This window comes from Stomoxys calcitrans, chromosome 1, assembly GCF_963082655.1.
Source record: "Stomoxys calcitrans chromosome 1, idStoCalc2.1, whole genome shotgun sequence".
NCBI classification, from domain to species: domain Eukaryota; kingdom Metazoa; phylum Arthropoda; class Insecta; order Diptera; family Muscidae; genus Stomoxys; species Stomoxys calcitrans.
Window position 1 is genome coordinate 172,737,478 of NC_081552.1, and position 22,868 is coordinate 172,760,345.

The 22,868-nt window shown below is 38.8% G+C and overlaps 1 protein-coding gene across 5 annotated transcripts in view; it reads left to right on the forward strand.

Moving 5' to 3' along the window:
- LOC106081529 (uncharacterized) overlaps nucleotides 1-22,868 on the forward strand; it is a 500,989-nt gene that overhangs the window by 28,767 nt on the left and 449,354 nt on the right. For 4 of the 5 annotated variants that reach the window (XM_059370920.1, XM_059370925.1, XM_059370921.1 and 1 more), the window contains exons 1-2: nucleotides 12,722-12,903; nucleotides 22,652-22,844. In XM_059370920.1, the coding sequence (XP_059226903.1) occupies nucleotides 12,737-12,903; nucleotides 22,652-22,844 (360 nt within the window). In that variant the 5' untranslated portion in view covers nucleotides 12,722-12,736. Of the gene's footprint in view, nucleotides 1-12,474; nucleotides 12,904-22,651; nucleotides 22,845-22,868 lie in introns of those variants that run through there. The other variant, XM_059370922.1, reaches the window with a different exon arrangement.

Below are 22,868 nucleotides of genomic sequence, written 5' to 3' on the forward strand. Positions count from 1 at the left end.
TTTCTCATGATCATTCCATTAAGAAACAGGGATACTTCTCTCTTATCAATGAGTGCAGTCCGATTAAAGTTTTTTGTTGACACTTAGCGCGTCCAATTTTCGACCTAACTTTACCAGTGTATGACAACCAAAACGGACTTCAGGTTCTGGAAGAAAATCTTATTTCGAACAAGAAATAGGGGTAGTTTGTTATCTTCCCGCCTTCCACCACCACCACCACCACCACCAGTTTACCCACTTTTGAATTTGGATTTTTAATAGCAAGTTTAGAAATAATTAAAAGAAATTTTAACTAATTTTTGCACGCCACTGTGAATACCTTATAATTTTTTTAACACGTAAATCAGTTTTATTTTTAAAAGCAAAGAAAATTTTAATACTTTCTGTTAGTTAAGAAAACGGCTTTATATCTCATTTAAATATTTTTAATTTCCACAGAAATTAACTCTATTAAAAAAAAACTAAAATAAAATGATGTCAATTATTCGTTAGTTTTTAAAGGTAAATATTACTAAATCGGAGTCATTGTTTGGGTGATTCAGTACATTTGGAATAACATATTTGGTATGCCATTATTTTAAAGCAATAAGTATAATTAAATAGAAGCTATGACAGGTTTTTATGTTAATATTTTTAGCACTTCAGTATTTGTACGAAAAATTAATTATTTGTCATCTGGTGGTATGTTTACTCTGAAGCACTTTCCTTCCATTTTTCACGCAAGGGGTTAGCCCAGAAAATTTTCAATTTTTAAAGCCCCAAAATATTTTGAGTTTAGTTGATCATGCCCATGTTAAAGTATTATTGCGGATATATCTACTAGTAAGTAGTTACAGAATTTTGTTTCGGGTTACCCATTGACTTACCCGGTAATATAACTCTTTGCTGGGCATGTCGTTCTGTTCGTTTTTCCATACTCTCGGGCATGGGAAGTTATGTGCAGATGCCTGTTTCTGTTGCAGCCATAATTTTAGATCGATCTCTATAAAATTTTGCATGTAGGGTTTTATTTGATGTCTCAGTACGAATACAAAATCGGTTCATTTCCCATACATATCTCATAGCCGATATGAGCATTTCTGACACGCCTGATCGTAACAAAATCAATAGTTATGCAAAATCAAAACCGGAGCAGATGAGGTAGAAACATTGCAAGTTGCGCGTAACCCTCTTTCAAATCAATGAATGCTGTCTGATTTATAATCTAGCTCTAAGATAAGGAACCTACTTTTAAAAGCCGAGTCTGAATGAAGTGATAGGCTAGGCGACATATCTTTGTGGTGAAGGACCCAAAACTTGGGCGTTTGTCACCATTGCTAACTTACTCAAAATGTTCAGCCCTAGTGTAAAATATGATAACATATCGCTGCTCTCCAAGTTTTGCAGGTGACAATTGTTATCTTAAACCTATGCAATTTAAGAACCGACTCTCGTACAACCCTTGTCCATATGATTTTGTCAACTGAGCGTATGAATTTATGACATGGAACGAGCTTCTTAGCGGTATATGTTGCATGCATCCACACGTAAAAACCACTGCGCGTGCGTATGATACCCAATGCAATAGCTAAGCAATGCCATACATAAATCCATTTCAACACATAGCCATTTATGCAAGTACAACACACACTCATATGCTAAATATGTATATTGGGGAAATGCAACATCCAGTTTTAGTCAGTGCCACCCATATTAGATTACAATTAGTTTTCCACATGTGGCGAAACTGGAAACCCATAATCTTAGCACTGGTAGGAAATTTCTTTTTTATTTAAAAAATCCCGTTTAAAAACAAAACTTGACTCCCCACAACATGTGTAGATGATGGTATTGCGTTAGTTGCTATTTTTCCCATTCGAGGATGCCAGAGAAGTGATCAAAATGTTAATTCGAAAGTTGGATTGAGCAAAATATCATTTACTGATGATATAGGTTAGATTTTTATTTGCTGTTTTTTTGTTTAATTATAATATTTACCATGTCTATGAGCTGAAACTTTAAGATGAACACACAACCAAGCAATATTTACCCATAGGGGATTAGCTGGTTGATCTGCATATTTGTTGACCTGTTTATTGAGGTTTGATGATGTTTGTTGACGCAGGGTGCGCCATATGGCCCGCTATTTGCTCTACATACTCGTAAACTACACGCATTCTGGGTAATAAAAACTAGCTGAAATATTTCTATTTGTGGTAAAGCGTACGCCTTTTCATGATGACTGACAAAAAATTTAAATAAAGAATTTTTAATGTGAACCAACTGATATCCAGCAACATGGATAATAGAAAATAAAACGAGTAAAAGCGTACTTAGTTCGGCCTGACCGAATCCTATGTACCATCCACCAAAGATCGTCTACGTCAAGTTCTTTGCACGGTATCTCTTTTTAGACAAACAAAGGATAATGGATAATAATTGCTATGCTATTGGTGCTATATCAGGTTGTGGAACAATTCGAGCCACACTTGGTTTGGATGTTGGAGATCAAATGAGAAGCCATTGTGGAAAATTTCAACCAAATCGGATAAGAATTGCGCCATATAGGGACTCAAGAAGTATAATCGAGATACCCTTCAAACATGGCAGCTATACAAGGTTATAGACAAATTCAAACCATACACATGTGTTGGAGGTCCTAGGGGAAGTCGTTGTACAAAATTTCAACTAAATCGGATAAGAATTGCGCCCTGTAGAGGCTTAAGAAGTATAATCGGATATGGGAGTTATACGAGGGTTGCATTTTATATTTCGGGATTGGGCAACTCTTGTGTTCCAGTCTGCCAACTGACAGACCTATAGTAAAACTTGACATTTTTGAAGTTATACGTACTCAGAACGTTTTGACATACGAGCGTTATTTGTGTTGTGTACAGCAACTTAAAAGATTCATCTCGCCCAAAAATGAAATTCAATCGTAGATATTTTCGTGCGATTATTTCAAACAACTTTCGATGTGAATTAATTCAGCAACAGTGCATCGATGAACTTAATTCAATTTTTGACGATGAAGCTTATCAAGGACCAGTATTTATCGATGGTATGGTGAATTCAACGAGGTCGTCCAAAATCAGTTGTTGTTCCAAAAACCGTGGATGCTTTGCGCCAACTGATATTGCAAGATCGTCATGTGACCTATCGTGAGATTGAGACAACCTTAGGCATTAGAGGGGCCCGCATACATTCAATATTGTATGAACATTTGAGCGTCAAAAGAATTTGTTCGCGTTGGATCCCACACAATTTGTCCATCGGTGAAAAAAAGGCTCGTTTCGATAGGTCGAAAGAAATGCTCCAAAAATACGAAACAACTGCATTTCTAGGAACTCAAAACATCGATTTGATGAGTCATCTGCCGTATAGTCCTGACTTTGCAGCGAATGACTTATTTTTTCCCCGTACGTAAAAAATAAAATGAGAGGTCAACGTTTTTCAACACATGAAGAAGGGGTTGATGCGTTCAGAATGCATGTTTTGGAGGTACCTCAATCAGAATAGCAAAAGTGCCTCGACAATTGGTTCAAGCGCATGCAAAAGTGTATAGATCTTAACGGAGGAATATTTTGAAAAACAATAAAGCGATTTTCAATGATTAATATTTGTTTTTGTCTTCTCTAATCCCGAAATATAAAGGGCAACTCTCCTCTTAACACCCTAAATTGGCAAATCGTTCTCTATGGCAGCTTTAACAATATTTCGATATTGTACGATCAAGACCATATTTGCATCGGATGTCGGGAGGCATACAACAACTCACTGTTTCAAACTTAAAAATGCGGCTTTATGGTCTTTAGACCCTAAATCGGCTGATCGGTCTATATGACAGCTGTACCATATACAGGTCGAAATCCGGGAGGCTTAATGGAACTCACTGCTCCCAATTTCAGCGAAAATGGTTAACAACACCCTAAATGGGCAGATCGGTCTATACCGCAGCTATATCTAAATAAAGTTCGATCTGGACCATTTTAAGGTCGGATGACGCGAGGCTTAAAGCAACGCGCTGTTTCAAATTACAGCGAAATCGGATAATAAATAGAGCAGTTATGGGCTTAAGACCCTAATTTGGCAAATCGGTCTATATGGCAGCTATATCAAAATATAGTCCGATTTGGTCCATTCAAGAACTTTATACTTTGTAGGGTCAGAAATAGATATTTCGATGTGTTGCAAACGTTATGACTAAATGAATATACCCCTAACCCTTGGTGGTGGGTATAATAATTTGAATCGTAGAAGACAATATGCGGATTTTAATGCAAACTATCATAACAATGTTTCTTGTTATTAAAATAACAAGTAAAAGCGTGCTAAATTCGGCCGGGCCGAATCTTGGGAACCCACCACCGTGGATTCTGCTAAAATCTGGGAGCTATATCTAGTTATTGATCGAATTGGAACGTACTTGGCGCAGTTGTTGAGAGTCATAACAGAACACAATATGAAAAATTTCAGCCAAACCGGATAAAAATCGCATCTTGAAAGGGCTCAAGAAGGCAAATCGGGAGAATGATTTGTAAGGGAGTTAATCATGTTCTTGACCGATTTGAACCGTACATGGCACAGTTGTTGGGAGTCATAACAGAACACCATGTACAAAATTTCAGCCAAATCGGATGAAAATTGCGGCTTCCAGGGGTTCAAGAAGTCAAATCGGGAGATTGGTTCATAAGGGAGCTATATCCGAATCTGAACCGATATGGCCCATTTGCAATTCCCATCGACCTATATCAATGTATAGTATCTGTGCAAAATTTCAAACGGCTAGCTCTGCGCGTTCGACCGAGTTCGAATCAGAATTTCGAGACGATTAAGAATTTTTATACTTTATGGGGTCCACGATAAATATTTCAAGGTGTTAGAAACGGAATGACTAGATTAGTATACCCCCGTCCTATGGTGGTGGGTATAAAAAGGAAACCCATATAATATGGTTTATATTTTCTACAATATGAGTTTCAATGCACAATTGTTTGCCGTCGAAGCAATAATATTTTGCTGGTTTCATAGTAATGTGTCCAATATTTATGAAGATGTTGCAGTTGAAAACAGGGCGGCGGATTTTTTGAGGTTGGAGCCTAACTCGGGGTCGGGGTAACAAGCCGGAGTCGGAGTACGGTTCGGAGATGAGCATGCTTGCATCGTTTCTGAACCGTACTCCGACTTGATACTCCGTCTTCAAGGTTGGAGTCGAGGGTTAGACTCCGCAGCCCTGGTTGAAACAGACATTCGAAGTTTAAATAGCACACCGAAATGTTTGAAAACTGCTGCTGTAGCAAACTTTTTTTTGCTATTTTGAATAAGAAATTTCGTTGCTGTGATGCAATGTATGGAAAGAAATTCTTTTTGATTCGGTTCAGATATGTCCGTCTGATCGCATTCCTTATCCAGGCATAACATTTCTCAGTTATCAATTTTCCACATATCACTTATTTAGCCCAAAGTCAAACGCTATGAATTTTGATAAAAGTCGGTTCAGATTTAGATATATCTCCAATTTTCCAATTTTCAGGCGATTTGCATATATATGAAATCAGTCATAGTACGTATTGAATTATAGAATTAAGGTTACAGTGGCCATATGAAACCACACTCTCTTAGAAAATAGCGATGCTTTTTGATAACACAGAGTGACAGATCATTAAGTATTAACGACTAACGACTATATATATTAACAAATACATGGCTGTCAGCAGACCATTTTTTGTTTGAAAGCAAAACTTGTATCTATTTTCGCATAAATAAGAATGCCCTTTCGGAGTTTCAGTTTGAAAGGGAATATTTTAGTTCGAATTACTATTCACTTAAAAGAAATGGGCAATGTATTTCATAGCGTGCGTTACGGTCATTGGTCTGATACCCGTGATTCACAGCGAAGTCTTTGTACTATCGTTGTTTTAAGTTTTTAAACAAAAATACATATATGCATACAATTATGAGCATCTCTGCATCTCTTTGATTTTAAATTTATAATCAAGCACAATTGCATTTTCATTAACAGGTTTCTGGGTTCTTTATGACAACTACAAATTGCCGGCATTAATTAATGGCAGTAAACAAACATTGGCAGTTCCGCAGGAATTTCATGTGGCAACTGCAAGACATGTTTAGTTGGTGGTTCCAGTTCTTAACCATGCCAGAGGTACATATGTAGTTGTTGGTTGACCGAACGTACTAAACCAAAGTAAAAAAACAAAAAAAAAAAAACAAAATTAACTAGTTTTAGAAGTGGTTTCAATGCAGCCCAGCGGCATGGACGCATTTAAAGTGGGTCTATGACCAACATGCAACAAGCTGTCAATCGTTCGTCTGTCCTTCCGTTTGCCCACAGACCGTATTATGCCTGATGATAAAAACCAACGATCATCGCATAAGGCACAAGCACAATACACACACACACACACACACACACATACACACACTTGATTGCTCCATTCCAAGCGGTTTTCTAACAGTAATTGGAAAATATTAAAGGAAAAACTGGTACTATACAGCTACTATGTACCGTCCATGTAAGAAATGGAATAACGCAATGTTTTAGGATAGTATTGTACTATGCAACAGGTAGGACCATCCTATAACAAACAACTTAACTGGAAAACATTCGTGGAGGAGGTACAAGAAATCACACAACTATTGAATAGACAACTCAGGCACTCAACAACAACTCGGCAAAATGTACGTTTTATGCTAGTAAAATTAAAAGATTAGATGAAATATAAAATATTTTTCGTGTTTTTTTTTATAAACTGATTTAATCATACTTGGCACAGTTGTTGGAAGTCGTAACAGAACACCGCATGTTAAATTTCAGCCAAATCGGACAAAAATTGCGGCTAGTAAGGGCTCAAGAAGTAAAATCGGGATATCGGTTTAAATGGCAGCTATATCGGGTTCTAGACCGATTTGAACCGTACTTGGCACAGATGGTGGAAGTCGTCACAGAACACCGCATGTACAATTTCAGCCAAATTGGACAAAGTTGCGGCATGTAAGGGCACAAGAAGTCAAATCAGGAGATCGGTTTATATGGATGCTATATCAGGTTATAGACCCATTTGAACCGTACTTATCACGGTTATTAAAGGCAATAACAGAACACAACATGCTAAATTTCAGCCAAATCGGACAAAATTTATGGCTTATAGGGGCTCAATAAGTCAAATCGGAAGATCGGTTTATATGGGACCTATATCAGGTTATAGACCGATTTGAACCGTACAAGACACAGTTGTTGGAAGTCATAACGGAACACCACAAACAAAATTTCAGCCAAATCAGAAAAAAATTGAGGCCTCCAGGAGCTCAAGAAGTAAATTCGGGAGTTCGCTTTATATGGGAGCTATATCCAAATCTGAACCGATTTGCAATCCCCAACGACCTATATCAATATTTAGTATTTGTGCAAAATTTTAAGCGGCTAGCTTTACGCGTTCGACCGCTATTGTGATTTCGACAGACGGAGGGACGGACATGGCTAGTTCGATCAGAATGTTGATACGATTCAGAATATATATACTTTATGGGGTCGCAGATCATTATTTCTAGCTGTTACAAACGGAATGACTAGGTTAGTATGCCCCCATTCTATGTTGATGGGCGTAACAAAAGAACGCAAACAGACAAATCAAACGCCCTAAGCACAAAAAGTACTTGCAATGACATTTAAATGATGTTCAAGTGCACTACCAAAAGTGTTTGGCAATGTTGATGTGTTTGTTGTTCTAAGCATTGATGATTAGTTTGTATCGGAATAGTGGAAAGTAAGGCTTTCTTCTCTCTTACGGCGCTCAGGAGAGTTAGAGGAATTATTGAGCCTTGGTTCAAAACAAAAGCGTGCTCTACTTTTCTAGAAGAGTTGCGCATTACTCGCCTCGACGAGTGATATATATTGGGTTGCCCAAAAAGTAATTGCGGATTTTTTAAAAGAAAGTAAATGCATTTTTAATAAAACTTAGAATGAACTTTAATCAAATATACTTTTTTTTACACTTTTTTTCTAAAACAAGCTAAAAGTAACAGCTGATAACTGACAGAAGAAAGAATGCAATTACAGAGTCACAAGCTAATACTATTCCTAAACGCACTAAGCATCAAATAAAAGCATTCGCGAAAAGTTCACTCAGGTGATTTATAAACAAATCTTCTGGACGATTATAACGCAATGAGTTGTGTAACAATCGTCACGAAGAATCGCTAAAATTTCCGCACACTTGATGAATTGTCCAGTGATATACTAGAAGAGTCTTTCACGACTCATACAGACGATTATAACTTCTGCACACATAACGAATTGCCCAATGATATCCTAGAAGGGTGCTTCGTGACCAAGACGGACGATTAAAACGCACTGAGTTGTAAGAAAATCGTCGCGAAGAGTTTCTAAAACTTCAGCACACGCAAATGGATTGCACAATTTAACCCAGAACGAGATTCATACGGAAGAGCAATTACGTAACAATCATACAGAATATTGTTTTAATCGTGGCAGCGAAGATTAAAAAATTAAAGCTTCTAGGAACCGGACAAGGATGATCGAGAGACCCGTTTACATGAGAACTATATCAGGTTATAGACTGATTTGGACCGTATTTGGCACAGTTGTTGGAAGTCATAATTGGACACCGTATGCCAACTTTCAGCCAAATCGGACAAAAATTGCGGCTTGTAAGGGCTAAAAAAGTAAAATCGGGAGATCGGGGACTATGGGAGATATACCAGGTTATAGACCGATTTGGACCGTACCTGGCAAATTTATTGCAAGTATTAACCACGTATAGTGTATACGCAAAATTATAGAAAAAATAAGACAAAAATTGTGTCTTGTAAGGGTTCAAGAAGTCAAATCGGGAAATCGGTTTATATTGGAGCTATATCAGGTTTTAGACCGATCTTGACCGTACTTGGCAAAGTTGTTAGAAGTCATAATAAAACACTTTATACATCCATGTCCACCCGTCCGTCTGTCTGTCGAAAGCACGCCAACTTTCGAAGGCAACTGAAAATTTGCACAAATACTTCTTATAAGTGTAGATCGGTTGGGATTGTAAATGGGCCGTACCGGCCTATGTTTTGATATAGCTGCCATATAAACTGATATATGATTTTGATTTCTTGAGCCACTAGAGGGCGCAATTCGTATCCGATTTGGCAGAAATTTTGCATGAGGTGTTTAGTTATGGCTTCCAACAACTGTGCTAAATATGTTTCAAATCGCAAACCCATAACGTGATATAGCTGTCATATGAATCCATCTGGGATCTTAACGTCTTGAGCATCTTGAGGGCACAATTATTATACGATTTGGCTGACATTTTGTACAACGGCTTCCTCACATATAAACCGAGCTCCCGATTTTATTTTCCGAGCCCCTAAAGAGCGCAATTCTCATTAGAATTGGCTTAAAATGTACACAAGGACTTCTACTATGGTCTCCAAAATTCAATTCAATTATGGTCCGAATCGATATGATATAGCTCCATTAGCATAACAATTTTTATCCATTATCCTTTATTTGCCTAAAATGAGATACCGGGTAAAGAACTTGACAAAGGCGATCCATGGTGGATCTATAAGATACCCTCCTTTTTATACCCCCCACCATAGGATGGGGGCATACTAATCTAGTCATTCCGTTTGTAACACCTCGAAATATTGATCCTGAACCCCATAAGTATATATATTCTTGATCGTCTCGAAATTCTGATTCGAACTAGCCATGTCCGTCCGTCCGTCCGTCTGTCGAAATCACGATACCGATCGAACGCGTAGAGCTAGCTGCTTGAAATTTTGCACAAATACTTTATATAGATGGGGGTCATTGGGGATTGAAAATGGGCCATATTAGTTCAGATTTGGATATAGCCCTTATATAAACCGATCTCCCAATTTGACTTCTTGAGCCCATGGAAGCCACAATTGTTGTCTGATTTGGCTGAATGTGGTGTTCTTTTATGAGTTCCAACAACTATGTCAAGTACGGTCCATATCGGTCTATAACCTGATATAGCTCCCATATAAACCGATCATCCGTTTTGACTTCTGAAGCCCCTGGAACTCTCACTTTTCATCCGATTTGGCTGAAATTTTGCACATAGTATTTTGTTATGATTCCCAACAACGGAGCCAAGTACGGTCTTAATCGGTTTATAACCTGATATAGCTCCCATATAAACCGATCTCCTGATTTGACTTCCTGAGCTCTTGAAAGCCTGTCCGATTTGACTGAAATTTTGTACATGGTGTTCTGTTTAAACTCCCAACAACTCCCGAAATACGGTTCAAATCGGTCAAGAACATGATATAGCTCCCATATAAACCGATCTTCCGATTTGACTTCTTGAGCCCATGGAAGCCACAATTTTTGTCCGATTTGGCTTAAATTTTGCACATGACTTATAACAACTATGCCAAATCGGTCAAGAACCTGATATAGCTCCCATATAAACCGATCTCCCGATTTGACTTCTGAAGTCCACGAAAGCCACAATTTTTGTCCGATTTAGCTGAAATTTTGCACATAGTATTCTGTATTCTGTTCTTCCAACAACTGTGTCAAGTTCGGTCGAAATCGGTCAAGAACCTGATGTAACTCCCATATAAACCGATCACCCATTTTTACTTCTTTAGCCCCTGGAACCCTCAATTTTCATCCGATTTTGCTGCAATTTTGCTCATAGTATTTTGTTTTGACTCCCAACAACGGAGTTAAGTACGGTTTAAATCGGTCTATAACCTGATATAGCTCCCACATAAACCGATCTCCTGATTTGAGCCCCTGGAAGCCGCAATCTTTATCTGATTTGGCTGAAATTTAGTACATGGTGTTCTGTTATGACTCCCAACAACTTCCGAGTACGCTGCAAATAGGTCAAGAACATGATATAGCTTCCATATGAACCGATCTCCCGATTTGACTTCTTGAGCCCTTACAAGCCGCGATTTTTATTCGATTTGGCTGAAATTTTGCATATAGTGTTCTGTTATGACTCTCAACAACTGCGCCAAGTACGGTCCAACCCGGTCTTTAACTAGATATAGCTCCCAGAGTGGGTTCCCAAGATTCGGCTCGGCCGAAATTGGAAGTTATTTCGTTGGGAGTTATTTCATTAGGGGTTTTTGCGTATAGCCAGTTTTTGTTGTTGTAGCAGTGTATTCAACACTGAGGCGGCAGCCCTTGCCAATGAACGACTTCATCGGGTCAATCCGGTACGTACTGCTATGGGATTGGCAGTTTTAGTATACAGTTACTAGCTATTATATAAATTCAAATAATATTCCAATACTTTTCCAACGTTTGAAGCTTCATTTGTTAAAAAAAAATATTGCAACAATTTTTGAATATGTGTCAAATGTAACGGCATACAAATGAAATATGCTAACAAAATCTCAAAAATTTACATTAAAAAAATTTATAATCATTGACATGGTTTGTGGAATAAATTGACTGACTTGTACACAAACCCATAAAACGAAATTGTTTCTGTCGCCCAAAAGTGCGTATATTGGCGACATGGTAGGCAAACGTGGTTCATGCAAATGCAACTCCAAAATGCAGCATCACACCCAAGAAATGCCTACTGTTGGGGAAAACAAGCACATTTTCCATTACAAAAAAAAAAAAACATGGGTAGTAATTCAAGTCTTTGCCTCATATGGAGTATTGGCAAAACCCGTTTTCCCTACACTGCAAAGAAAAATGTAAAATTAAAATAATTTGATTTTAATTTTTCGAGTCTTACGTTGCTGTGTTTTGGAGTAAGATCGTGTGCCTCTGGAACTAGTAAGGCTTCAACTTGAGCAGATTTTTCAATATATGTTGCATCTTTTCACGGGATGGTTTTATATCTTTAGCCATTTGATTGCCACTACGTCGTGAATTTCATTGAATTCGAGCTTTCTCCGGTTCGACGAGAGGGTTTCAGGTGCTATTGCAGTTTTTTTTTATTACCACCACTGCGTTTGGCAACGCTACTAGTATCATTATAACGATTTATGGTGAAATATACAGACATTTTGTTCACTTTAAGGTATTTGAGTTCGCCAACAATAGTCGGTTGTAGTTGTCCAGCAAAATGTAACGCAATCAAATCACAACGCTTCCACTCCATCACGAATATCTTTCTTTTTAAATAAACTCAGAAGCAAATGCTTTTGGCTTGTAGACAATCTCGTAAATTGAGCTGTTAGTAAAACAAATATCATGCAGCTGTCATTTCAATATACCAATAAAACTTGATAACACTTAATGTCAGCTACCCTGTATATACTTTATAGAGTCGAAAATGGTTGTTACCTTCTGTCGTGGGTAGAAAAATCGGAGCTAAGTTCTACCACAAAAAAAAGAAGCTTCTATTTAGGCTAAGCATTTGTCTGAGTGTAAACCAATCTTTCCTTGAAACGGGAAACTTCCTGATTTATTACAATTAAATTCTTAACGTTTGGTTTTATGTTTTTTCTTCATTTTAACCACAGATAAACACCATTCATCGTCATGGTCGTAGATGAGTGAAATATTAAAAAGATATACACAACAAATAAAACGGCCTCTTTACTCACTTGGATTGGCATAAGATGTGGTGAAACCAGTGGCACCGGCAAAGCTTTAAAATACCTAAAAGGCACACCTCTTCTTCATTAGCCTAGACCATCAACCCCCCTCCCGTCACTCAGTTTGCCATAATCGTAGCATTGGGGCCAAGAGTGCGTTTGATACGTTAATGTCGTCCGTGCAACGATGGAGGAAGATGTTTTGAATGCCTTACACAGCCGTACGGCCTATTTGCCGGGCAGCTGTGATCGTGATGGCAAAATTATTTTCATTGTCAATGTTATCAACGATCTTCAAAGTTGGCAGCGCAAATGTTTGGAGCTTTCAGCCGCCTATTTGCGACGATCTCTGAGGTAAGTCTAAAGCAGGCCACCAAAAATTAATTTATGATTATAATAATAAAAAAGCGTTTATCACTTATTATGAAGGTTTCGTAAACGGCCATCTATGTTTGTAAATGGATGATCATTAATTTTGCTAATGCATATTTGAGCACAAAGCCGAAATTGATTTGAAAAAATATTAACGAAATTTGTATGAAATACAGTGATTTTTAATTGTAGAAAGTTTGATATGTTAAAGGAGGGCATCTGATTTAACGAATACAATTATCACTATTTGAAATATAAAGGGTCATGGGATGTAAACATTATCTAGGAGAAGATCAACATATGTATTGGCACTAGGACGTAGATCTAATACGATGAAGAATAAAATTTCAGCAATTTGCTATAGGGCTGGAGGTATAGCATAGCTGAATAACTTACAGATGTAGCCAGCATTAGGGATTATAACCGTTGACCATTTTTTATGATATTCTTACGGACAGAAAACAGAGGTTGGTGAAATCTGAGAAAAGTGTGCAGAACTGAAGATGTACTCGCCAATTGCACCACAGTCTCAATTGAGCTTAAAAAGCAAAGTTTCAGTTGATAAAATGATTCTAAAGCCGGTCTGAGCATACGGAATAGAACTACGAGGAACTGCTAGTAACTCAAACATTGAAATCCTTCAAAGATATCAGTTCAAATACCTTGAGATAGATGATAGTGATAAAGTTAAGAGATTAACAAGTAAAAGAGCGTTAAGTTCGCCCGGCCTGAATTTTATATACACTCATAGAAAAGACTCTGATGATGTTGTTGTTGCTGTAGCAATGTGTTGCACACTGAGGCGGCAGCCTTTGTCCTTGAATGGTTGCATGGGATCAATCCGATACGTACAACCAGCTGCCATGGGATTGCAGGCCCATGGTGATTGTAGCCAACACTGTTTGCTGGCTGTGCTAGTAGTTAATTTTATTGCTAATTACAGCAGTAGTTCTGCTGTTAAAGCTTAATGTTTGCAATTTCAGAACAGCGGTATGCTTGCTGAAAAATCAGGTGTTTGCAGAAAATTACGGTCGCTTAATTTATGATGGAGCTATTGGAAGAGGAGTAAAATATAATAAAATGAAATATAAGATTCGAATTTTATTCTGATCGTAACCAGAAAAAAAAATCCTAAAATAATCCAAACTAATGATCGGTATCAACAGCCGGGTTAGGTTAGGAAAGGTTGAAAAGAGGGGACGGATATTAATCCGACCCATGCCACTAGGGACATACACCTCAGCCAGTAATCGGCTTGTTGTGCGCTCTAGATACAAAAAAAGTAACCTCGAAAAAGAAAATCTAAGTGAGGAATTCCGTGCTTCTTAAAAAATCCTTAATTGTTTTCAATACCACTCCCCTAAGTTGGTTCATGTCTGGTATTGTGTCCCCACTTAAGCGTCGGTATCTGTTAACCCCGAAAGAATGACATAGAAAATGCTCCAACGTCTCATCATCTTCCCCCCATGCTCTACACATGCTATCACTTGCCGCACAGATTTTCCATAAGTGAGCTCGTAGTCCTATGTGTCCCGTTATGATACCAAAAGCTATACTGACTTCCTTCTTACATCCTTTCAGTGATAGCCTCGTCTTCTCACGATCCGGATCTCCCTATAGGATGTTCGCCGTCCTAACGACCGTTTCGCTGTTCCACAGAGTTGCATGCGCATTCGTTGCCCACGCCCTTAACTTGGACTGCGTCGACCCGAAGGGCTTCTGGTTAACTAAGTTTGTTGACGGCAGTTCTCTGGCCTTCCCTGCCAATTCGTCTGCTTTCTCATTCCCAGTTACTCCGCTATGACCCGGCACCCAAACGATGCAGATTGTGCCATCCTCAGAGAAGGCGTTAATCTCCTTCTTACATTGCAAGACCGTTCGTGACTTTACCGTCCTGGTTGTTGTTGCCCTTATGGCTTGTTTACTGTCCGTAAAGATGTCCATACTCGAGGTACTCGCGTAAACACCACGCCACCTCACTCATTCTGTGATCGCCCGGATCTCCGCCTGCATGGCCCTATTATGGTCAGACAGTCTACAACGGATTTCAGTCCCTGGGTTCTCAATGTAGACCTCTGGCCTACTCTGTCCTCTAGCTTTGATCTATCCATGTAACGTGATCTTCCAGATGGCAATACTAGGGTTCCGTCAATCCAAAACTGTGCCGCTGGTCGCGCACTTGACCTCAAGTGTCGTCTCAGGTATCCGATGGGAAACCTATTCTATTCCTTCCAGGTTTCCTATCGTCGCCTCGATTATACCGCGATGGTATGAGCTGCTCACATCCTCAATCCATTTTCCCATCGGCTTAAGTCTCATAGCCGCAGTGGCTGCCTCACACTTAATCTGTATGTCAATGGGTCCCATATCTAGAATAGTCTCCAGTGCCCTAGTGGGCGTGGTCCTCATAGCTTCGCCTTTGCCAAGACAACATGTTCTCTGAACTTGTTGTATGGTACTAACATTACACTTTTTCTCCATAGCAGTCCACCAAACTACTGAGGCGTAAATAAGTATTGGTCTAATCACGCTCCTGTAGAGCCAGTGGACTATCCTCAGATTCAGGCCCCATTTCGAGCCTACGGCCCGTCTACATAGTGCTCAACAGCTGTGAGACTTCTCGGTACGCTCCTGAATGTGCTATTTGAGAAATTTGAGGGGAAAAAAATTTTTATCTAAAAATTTCCAATTTTGGGACAGCGTTAATATATATATTAGTTGGTCAAATCGCAGCATTATTTGCATCTACATTTAGTCCTCGTTAAAACATACAAAAAAATACCACCTAATAGAAGAAGAAAAAAAAGTTATAAAGGTTACTGATGTTACTTTTTCTTGTAAAAAAATGCAAAATTTAGATTTTTTTCGGAAATTTTGGATTCTGAAGCTAATAAGTTTTGGTAAGAAGGGACAATTGCACAATACTTTTAGTACTCGTAGAATTTTGTTGCCTGTCGATGTCAAAAAATTTTGCAATCGGTTTCCAAATAGCCTCACAGTTTTAGAAATACCGACCATATATTGTGTGCCGTCAATTAGCTTGGTTAATCTAAAGCCTTTCGGGAGAGACCGAGTTCGAGTTAAGGGCGAGGGCGACGAACGCGTATTTAACACTATGGAACATCGAAACGATCGTTAGAACTATAGGGAGAAAATCCAATAGAGAGAATCGGATCGCGAGAAGATGAGGTTACATTTTACAGCATAGAGCGCACAACAAGCCAATTACTGGCATAGGTGAGGCATAGGTCCATTAGGCTGGGTTGATTTGTATGGAAGAAAATAAACATGTAAAAAGGCCGGGCCGAACTTTGGATACCCACCACCTGCGGTATATATGTAAACCACCTTTCATCAAAATCCGGTGAAAATTGCATATCTGCTATGAGACATTAGCAGTTATATCGAAATATGTTCCGATTTGGGCCAAATACTTTTAAGGACAAGTCATTGTTCACTTGTGTATAACAAAATATTGGCCTTTTTGGTAGCTATATCTAAAAATAAACCCATATGAACCATATACGCCACGGATGTCGAGAAGCCTGACATAAGTTACTGTGTCAAATTTCAGTGAAATCTTATATATAAAAATCAATTTGTGTTTGTTTGTTTGTATGTTTGTGTGTTCCTTATAGACCCAGAAACGGCTGAAACGAATTTCTTGAAATTTTCACAGATGGTGCATAATGATCCCGTGGTGAAAAAAGGGGACTCAATTTTTTGATATCTGAAGGAGGCGGATCATCCCCCTTACCCTAATTTTCAGAAACGCCAGATCTCGGAGATGGGTGCTGCGATTTAAGCGAAATTTTGTGTGTACCCTAAAACCCTAAAAATAAAAATTTGGTATCCGGATGGTATATTCGGATGGGGTACCTAAAAGGGCCGCCCCACCCTAAAACCTACCAAACATATATTTAGACCAATCACGACAATATGGGACTCAAATAAAAGGTATTTACGAGAAGAAAACGTATCTGATATCCAATTGTCGGACCAAGTGCTAGGGGACCACCAACCCCCAAAACGCCCCTAAATCGGACATATTTACCGACCATGGCAATATGGAACTCAAATGAAAGGTATTTGCGAGTAGAATACGAATCTGATATCCAAATGTGGGACCACGTTTCTGGGGGACCCTTTCCCAAAACACCCCCCAGGACTTATTTACTGACCATGGGAATATGGGGCTTAAATGAAAGGTATTTTAGTGTCGAATTAGAATCTGATATCCAAATATGGGACCAAGTATTTGGGGGGCCCCCAAAAAAAAATTCCCCAAAGGGGACAAATTTACGACCATAGCCATATGGGGCTCCAATGAAAGGTCTTTGGAAGTAAAGGATGAATCTGATATCAATATTCGGGAAAAGTGTCTATGGGGCCACTCCTCCCCCACAACACCACCCAACCCCCAAAACACTCCTAAATCTGACATATTTACGACCATAGCAATATGGGACTCAAATGAAAGGTATTTGCGAGTAGAATACGAATCTGATATCCAAATGTGGGACCACGTTTCTGGGGGACCCTTTCCCAAAACACCCCCCAAACAGGACTTATTTACTGAATATTTATAGTTTTTAGGGCCAATATCCCAAACCGGACATATTTGCTGACTTTTGTAATTAGGAGTTCAACTGAGATTAAAAAACGAATTTGATATCCAATTTTGAGGCCAATGGCAATATGGGGTTCAAATAAATGAACCAGTAATTTTTTTGTGACCATCGCAATATGGGGCTCAAATAAAGGTATTTGGGAGTAGAATACGAATTTGATATCCAAATTAAGGACCATGTATTTAGGGCATCACCCCTTTCTCAAAACACCCACCAAAGGTTAAAAATTTTTCGACCATGCCAATATGTGGCCCAAATGAAAGATATTTGAGATTAATTTGATAACCTATTTTGGGCCATATGGGGGACGCCTCATCGTGTAAACTCCCCTGAACCAATGGCAATATTTGGTTTAAATAAATGGTATTTGGAAAAAGAGCACGATGATGATATTTTTTCAGGCCCAATTGTCTGGGGATCCACCTCACCCCCGAAAACACCCCTAAATCAGAGAAAACATGAGAATATCGGGCAGAAATAAAGTATTTTGAGAATGGAGTACACCTTACGTCCAAACTCAAATTCGTAGACCAATAAAGATCATATGGGATTCAGATAAAGGCACTTATTATGTTACACTGTTAGTCAAGTTAGCATGGTATTTCACTAAAATATCTTTAATTGTCGAAAATAAATATTCCAAGGAAACTTTTGTTCCACATAAAGTAAAAGAAGGCGCAGCGGAGCGGGCCCGGGTCAGCTAGTCGGATTATAAATGCGACTTTTATGGGGCCAAGACTTTAAATCGAGATATCGGTCTACATCTGGACCGATTTGAGCCAAGTTCAGAAAAATGTCGAAGAGCCTAACACAACTTACTGTCCCAAATTTGAGCGAAATCGGACAATAAATGAGCCTTTTATGGGCCCAAAACCTTAAAATAGAGAGATCGGTCTATATGGCAGCTATATTCAAATTTGGACCGATCTCGGTCAAATTGAAGAAGGACATCGAAAAGCCTATCACAACTCACTGTCTCAAATTTTAGCAACATCGGACAATAAATGCGCCTTTTATGTCCCCAAAACCTAAAACCGAGAGATCGGTCTATATGACAGCTATATCCAAATTTTTACCGATCTGTGCCTTATTGCAGAAGTATATCAAGGGGTTTAACTTAACTCACTGTCCCAAATTTCGGCGACATCGGACAATAAATGCGCCTTTTATGGGCCTAAGACCCTAAATCGGCCGATCGGTGTATATGGGGGCTATATCAAGATATAGTCCGATATAGCCCATCTTCGAGCTTAACCTGCTTGTGGACAAAAAAAGTTTCAGCTCAATATCTCTATTTGTAAAGACTGTAGCGAGATTTCAACAGACAGACGGACGGACATGTCTAGATCGTCTTAGATTTTTACGCTGATCAAGAATATAATAACTTTAAAGGAGCGGAAATGGATATTTCGATGTGTTATAAACGGTATGACAAAATGTATATACCCCCATCCTTCGGTGCTGGGTATGAAAATGAAAAATCGTATAGCCAAAACGTAAACTTCATACAATTCTAAGAAGCTACTACGAAGAAACCATGTATCTAACAAATTCTAATCCGCGCCTCTCGATTTCAAAAATGTTTTCCTGTTCTTTCGGTATTTTTGTAATCCAGGTACAGGTCCCATTCGTTGTCCGATTAACGTAAAATTTTGCACAAGTCACGCTTTCGGTTCAACGACGAGTGCTATTGATTCGGTTCAGATATAGATATAGCTCCCACATATATCTTTCATCCGATATGAAACTTTTAAGCTGTAGTAGCCATAATTTTGGTCCAATCATTACAAAATTTTGCATAGTACGTTTTATTTAATGTTCCAACATGTGCGCATTATTTTATCAAAATTGGTTCAGATTTAGATATAGCTCTCATATATAGCTTTCATCCGGTATGATATTTTTAGGTTCTAGTGGCCATAATTTTGGTCCGATCTTTACAAAATTTTGCACAATACGTTCTATTTAATGTTCCAACATGTGTACACAATTTTAATCTTTCACGGGGTTCGCTCGAGAGTATCATGTATGCGATGTGGAGGAGACTTATTTCTCTGTAGTTGGCACATTCCGTCTTGTCTCTGCGGTATCCTCTTCGACGCCATCGTCGGACACTAGCAGCTGGGTAAAATGTTATTTCCATATCCTTAGCACCCTACCTGCATCAGTTACCAGATTTCCTTCTTTGCCACTTAAGGAGGATGTACCTGTACCAAAGATATCGGTTTGATGTTTGATTCTTTGGTGGAATTTCCGGACTTCATTCTGACACCTGTACATCTCAATTCGCGCACACTCACATCTTTTCATTTCCTCCTTCTTTCTAAGGAATAGACGTTTCTCTCCTCTGCTTTTCTCCCGATACCTCTCCTTCATCTTGCGCTTTGCTACTGATTGCAGGATTGCTTTGTATGCCGCATTGTTGGCTTCAGTAGCATCTCGACACTTGGTCGTACCATGGATTTCTTGGAGGAGGCTTCCGGTACCCAATTACGTATTTCGCGGCATTTTCCATGGAGTAGACAGTGGAATGCCACTGCGCCGTTATATCATCGGGACAAGGAGTGCTTTCGTCAAACAGTTGGGTCAGTCGAGTGGAATATGCTGTTGCCATCTGTTGTGTTTGTACCTTTTCAATGTCCAACTTCCGTGCAGTGTCAGATCGTACCTTCCTCGCCATGTTCAAACGGGTGCGAACCTTTGCTGCAACAAGGTAATGATCCGAATCTATATTCGATCCATGGGTCGATCGTATATCTAACACGCTGGATGAATGCCTTCCATCTACCACAATGTGAGCAATTTGGTTTCTCGTGTTTTGATCGGGTGACAGCCATGTGGTTTTGTGAATAATTTTATGTGGAAGTCGATCAGCCTTAACCCATTGTCGGACGGTATCTAGTGGAGGCTAAAGATGTCTTCCTTCCCTATCATCGCATTAAAATCTACCAGAGGGATTTTAATATCATCATGGGCGGGGCAGCGGTCATATTCTCTCTCTAGGCTCTCGTAGAAAATGTCCTTGGTCTGCTCGTTCTTGTCTTCCGTCGGGGCATGGGCACAAATAAGGCTGATGTTGAAAAATTTGGCTTTTATGTGGATTGTGGCTGGAGACAAAATGTTTCAGTCTTCGACTAACCACAAATCCACAGCCGAATTCATGCCTTCTTCCCTATCTTTTAATGCCATGGGAGGCGCAGCAGTCGTATTCTCTCTCTAAACGCTCGTAGAAAATATCCTTGGTCTGCTTGTCCTTGTCTTCCGTCGGGGTACGGGCATAAATAAGACTGATGTTGAAGAATTTGACTTTTATGCGGATTGTGGCTAGCCTCTCATCCACCGGAGTAAAGTTGGAGACAAGATGTTTCGGTCTCCGCCTAAATCCACAGCAAAATGCTTTCCTAGTGTTATGGTAGTATAGTTCGTCACCGTTTGGTGGTGGTGTTGTGACGCCATTCCCGATCCATCGCACTTCGTGTACGGCGGTAATATCTGTCTTGTACTTCTCCAAGACATCCGCCAGTGCGTATACTGCACTTTCTCTATAAAGAGTGCAGACATTTCAGGTGCAGACCCGCAAATCATGGTCCGTTTTGAATTTGGTTGGGGCGACATCGTTAGGGGTCCGTTTTTCCTTTTTTTTACTCAGAGTAATTGTAATAGTAATATGGGGTGTACTAATATCTGCACCATCTAACCTATCCTATATCAAAATATTGGGTTGCCCAAAAAGTAATTGCGGATTTTTTAAAAGAAAGTAAATGCATTTTAATAAAGCTTAGAATGAACTTTAATCAAATATACTTTTTTTACACTTTTTTCTAAAGCAAGCTAAAAGTAACAGCTGATAACTGACAGAAGAAAGAATGCAATTACAGAGTCACAAGCTGTGAAAAAATTTGTCAACGCCGACTATATGAAAGATCCGCAATTACTTTTTGGGCAGCCCAATAAGTTAGGTCAAAAACAAGGAGGCCACCGTAGCGCAGAGGTTAGCATGTCCGCCTGCGTTCAAATCCTGGCGAAACCATCTGAAAAAAATTTCAGCGTTGGTTTTCCCTCCTAATGCTGGCAACATTTGTGACGTACTATGCCATGTAAAACTTCTCTCTAAAGAGGTGTCGCACTGCGGCACACCGTTCGCACGTTCGGCTGTAAAAAGGAGGCCCTTTATCATTGAGCTTAAATTTGAATTGGACAACATTCATTGATATGTGAGAAGTTTGCCCCTGTTCCTTAGTGGAATGTTCATGGGTAAAATTTGCATTTGCATAACAAAATAGGACATATCCATGGTACTGGTTATCTAAAGTTCGACACTGCTGAACTTTATACGCTTTTACTTCTATTTTTATTCATCTTAACACATTTTTCGTCTTTTTCTTACTTTCATATTAGTCATTAAACAGTTAACGTTTCTTTTCCTTTTCAAAAGTTTTTTTTTTAAATAATTTTACTATTTTTAGTCAAATCCCACTGTGGGTGGAGTTTTTCCTAATATTTCATTTTCTGCCTGATTCGATTTCCTCATACCTCCCATTCAAGTTAAACAATAAAAAATGAGAGTGAAAACAAACAATTTCAAAAATGCCAATAAAACGAGATATTGTTTCCCTAAACTCTTAACAAACTTGAATTTTTTATATGTATATGAATTTATATATGTATTTTAAGAATTGGATATGCCTTTAAACCAAATTCAAAGAACTTCACACTCCACGTTGTACTAATAAAAATATAGAAATGCTGTAAATTGACTAAATTAACATAAAATATTTTTAATGCTCTCTGGTTACGCCAAGCAAATAAATTCAAAGAAGACAACGAAAATTAAATAGGCAACGGCTGTTTGATTTAGGTTGGGGATATATGTTGAAACATTAACGAAAAAGGCCGTTGGGCTTTTCAAAGAACTTGCCCTCTATGTTGCCTCTGTTAGACAGATATTAATCAAATACAAGTTAATTATGGATTCATTCATTTTAAGAAAAATAAAACAAAGAACAACACGAAACTCGTAAAACCTAATCTAAATAAATTACTAATAATTCGCTGTGATTGATGATTTATTTCTTTTGATATTTTTTTTCATTTTTCAGTGACATCATTTTGCAAAGGGGCATAGCGGTAATTGTCGATGCCCAGAAGTCAACGGCTCGCATAACAAGGCAACATGCTCGCTACATTTACAATTTGTTCGAGGGCCTAAAAGTCAGTCTGTATCTAGTCAAATCGGAAGGATTCTGGGAGAAACATGTGGAGACATGTGCAAAAGGTCAAAGCAAAGCGGAGGTAACTACTTTGTACTTTTCCATT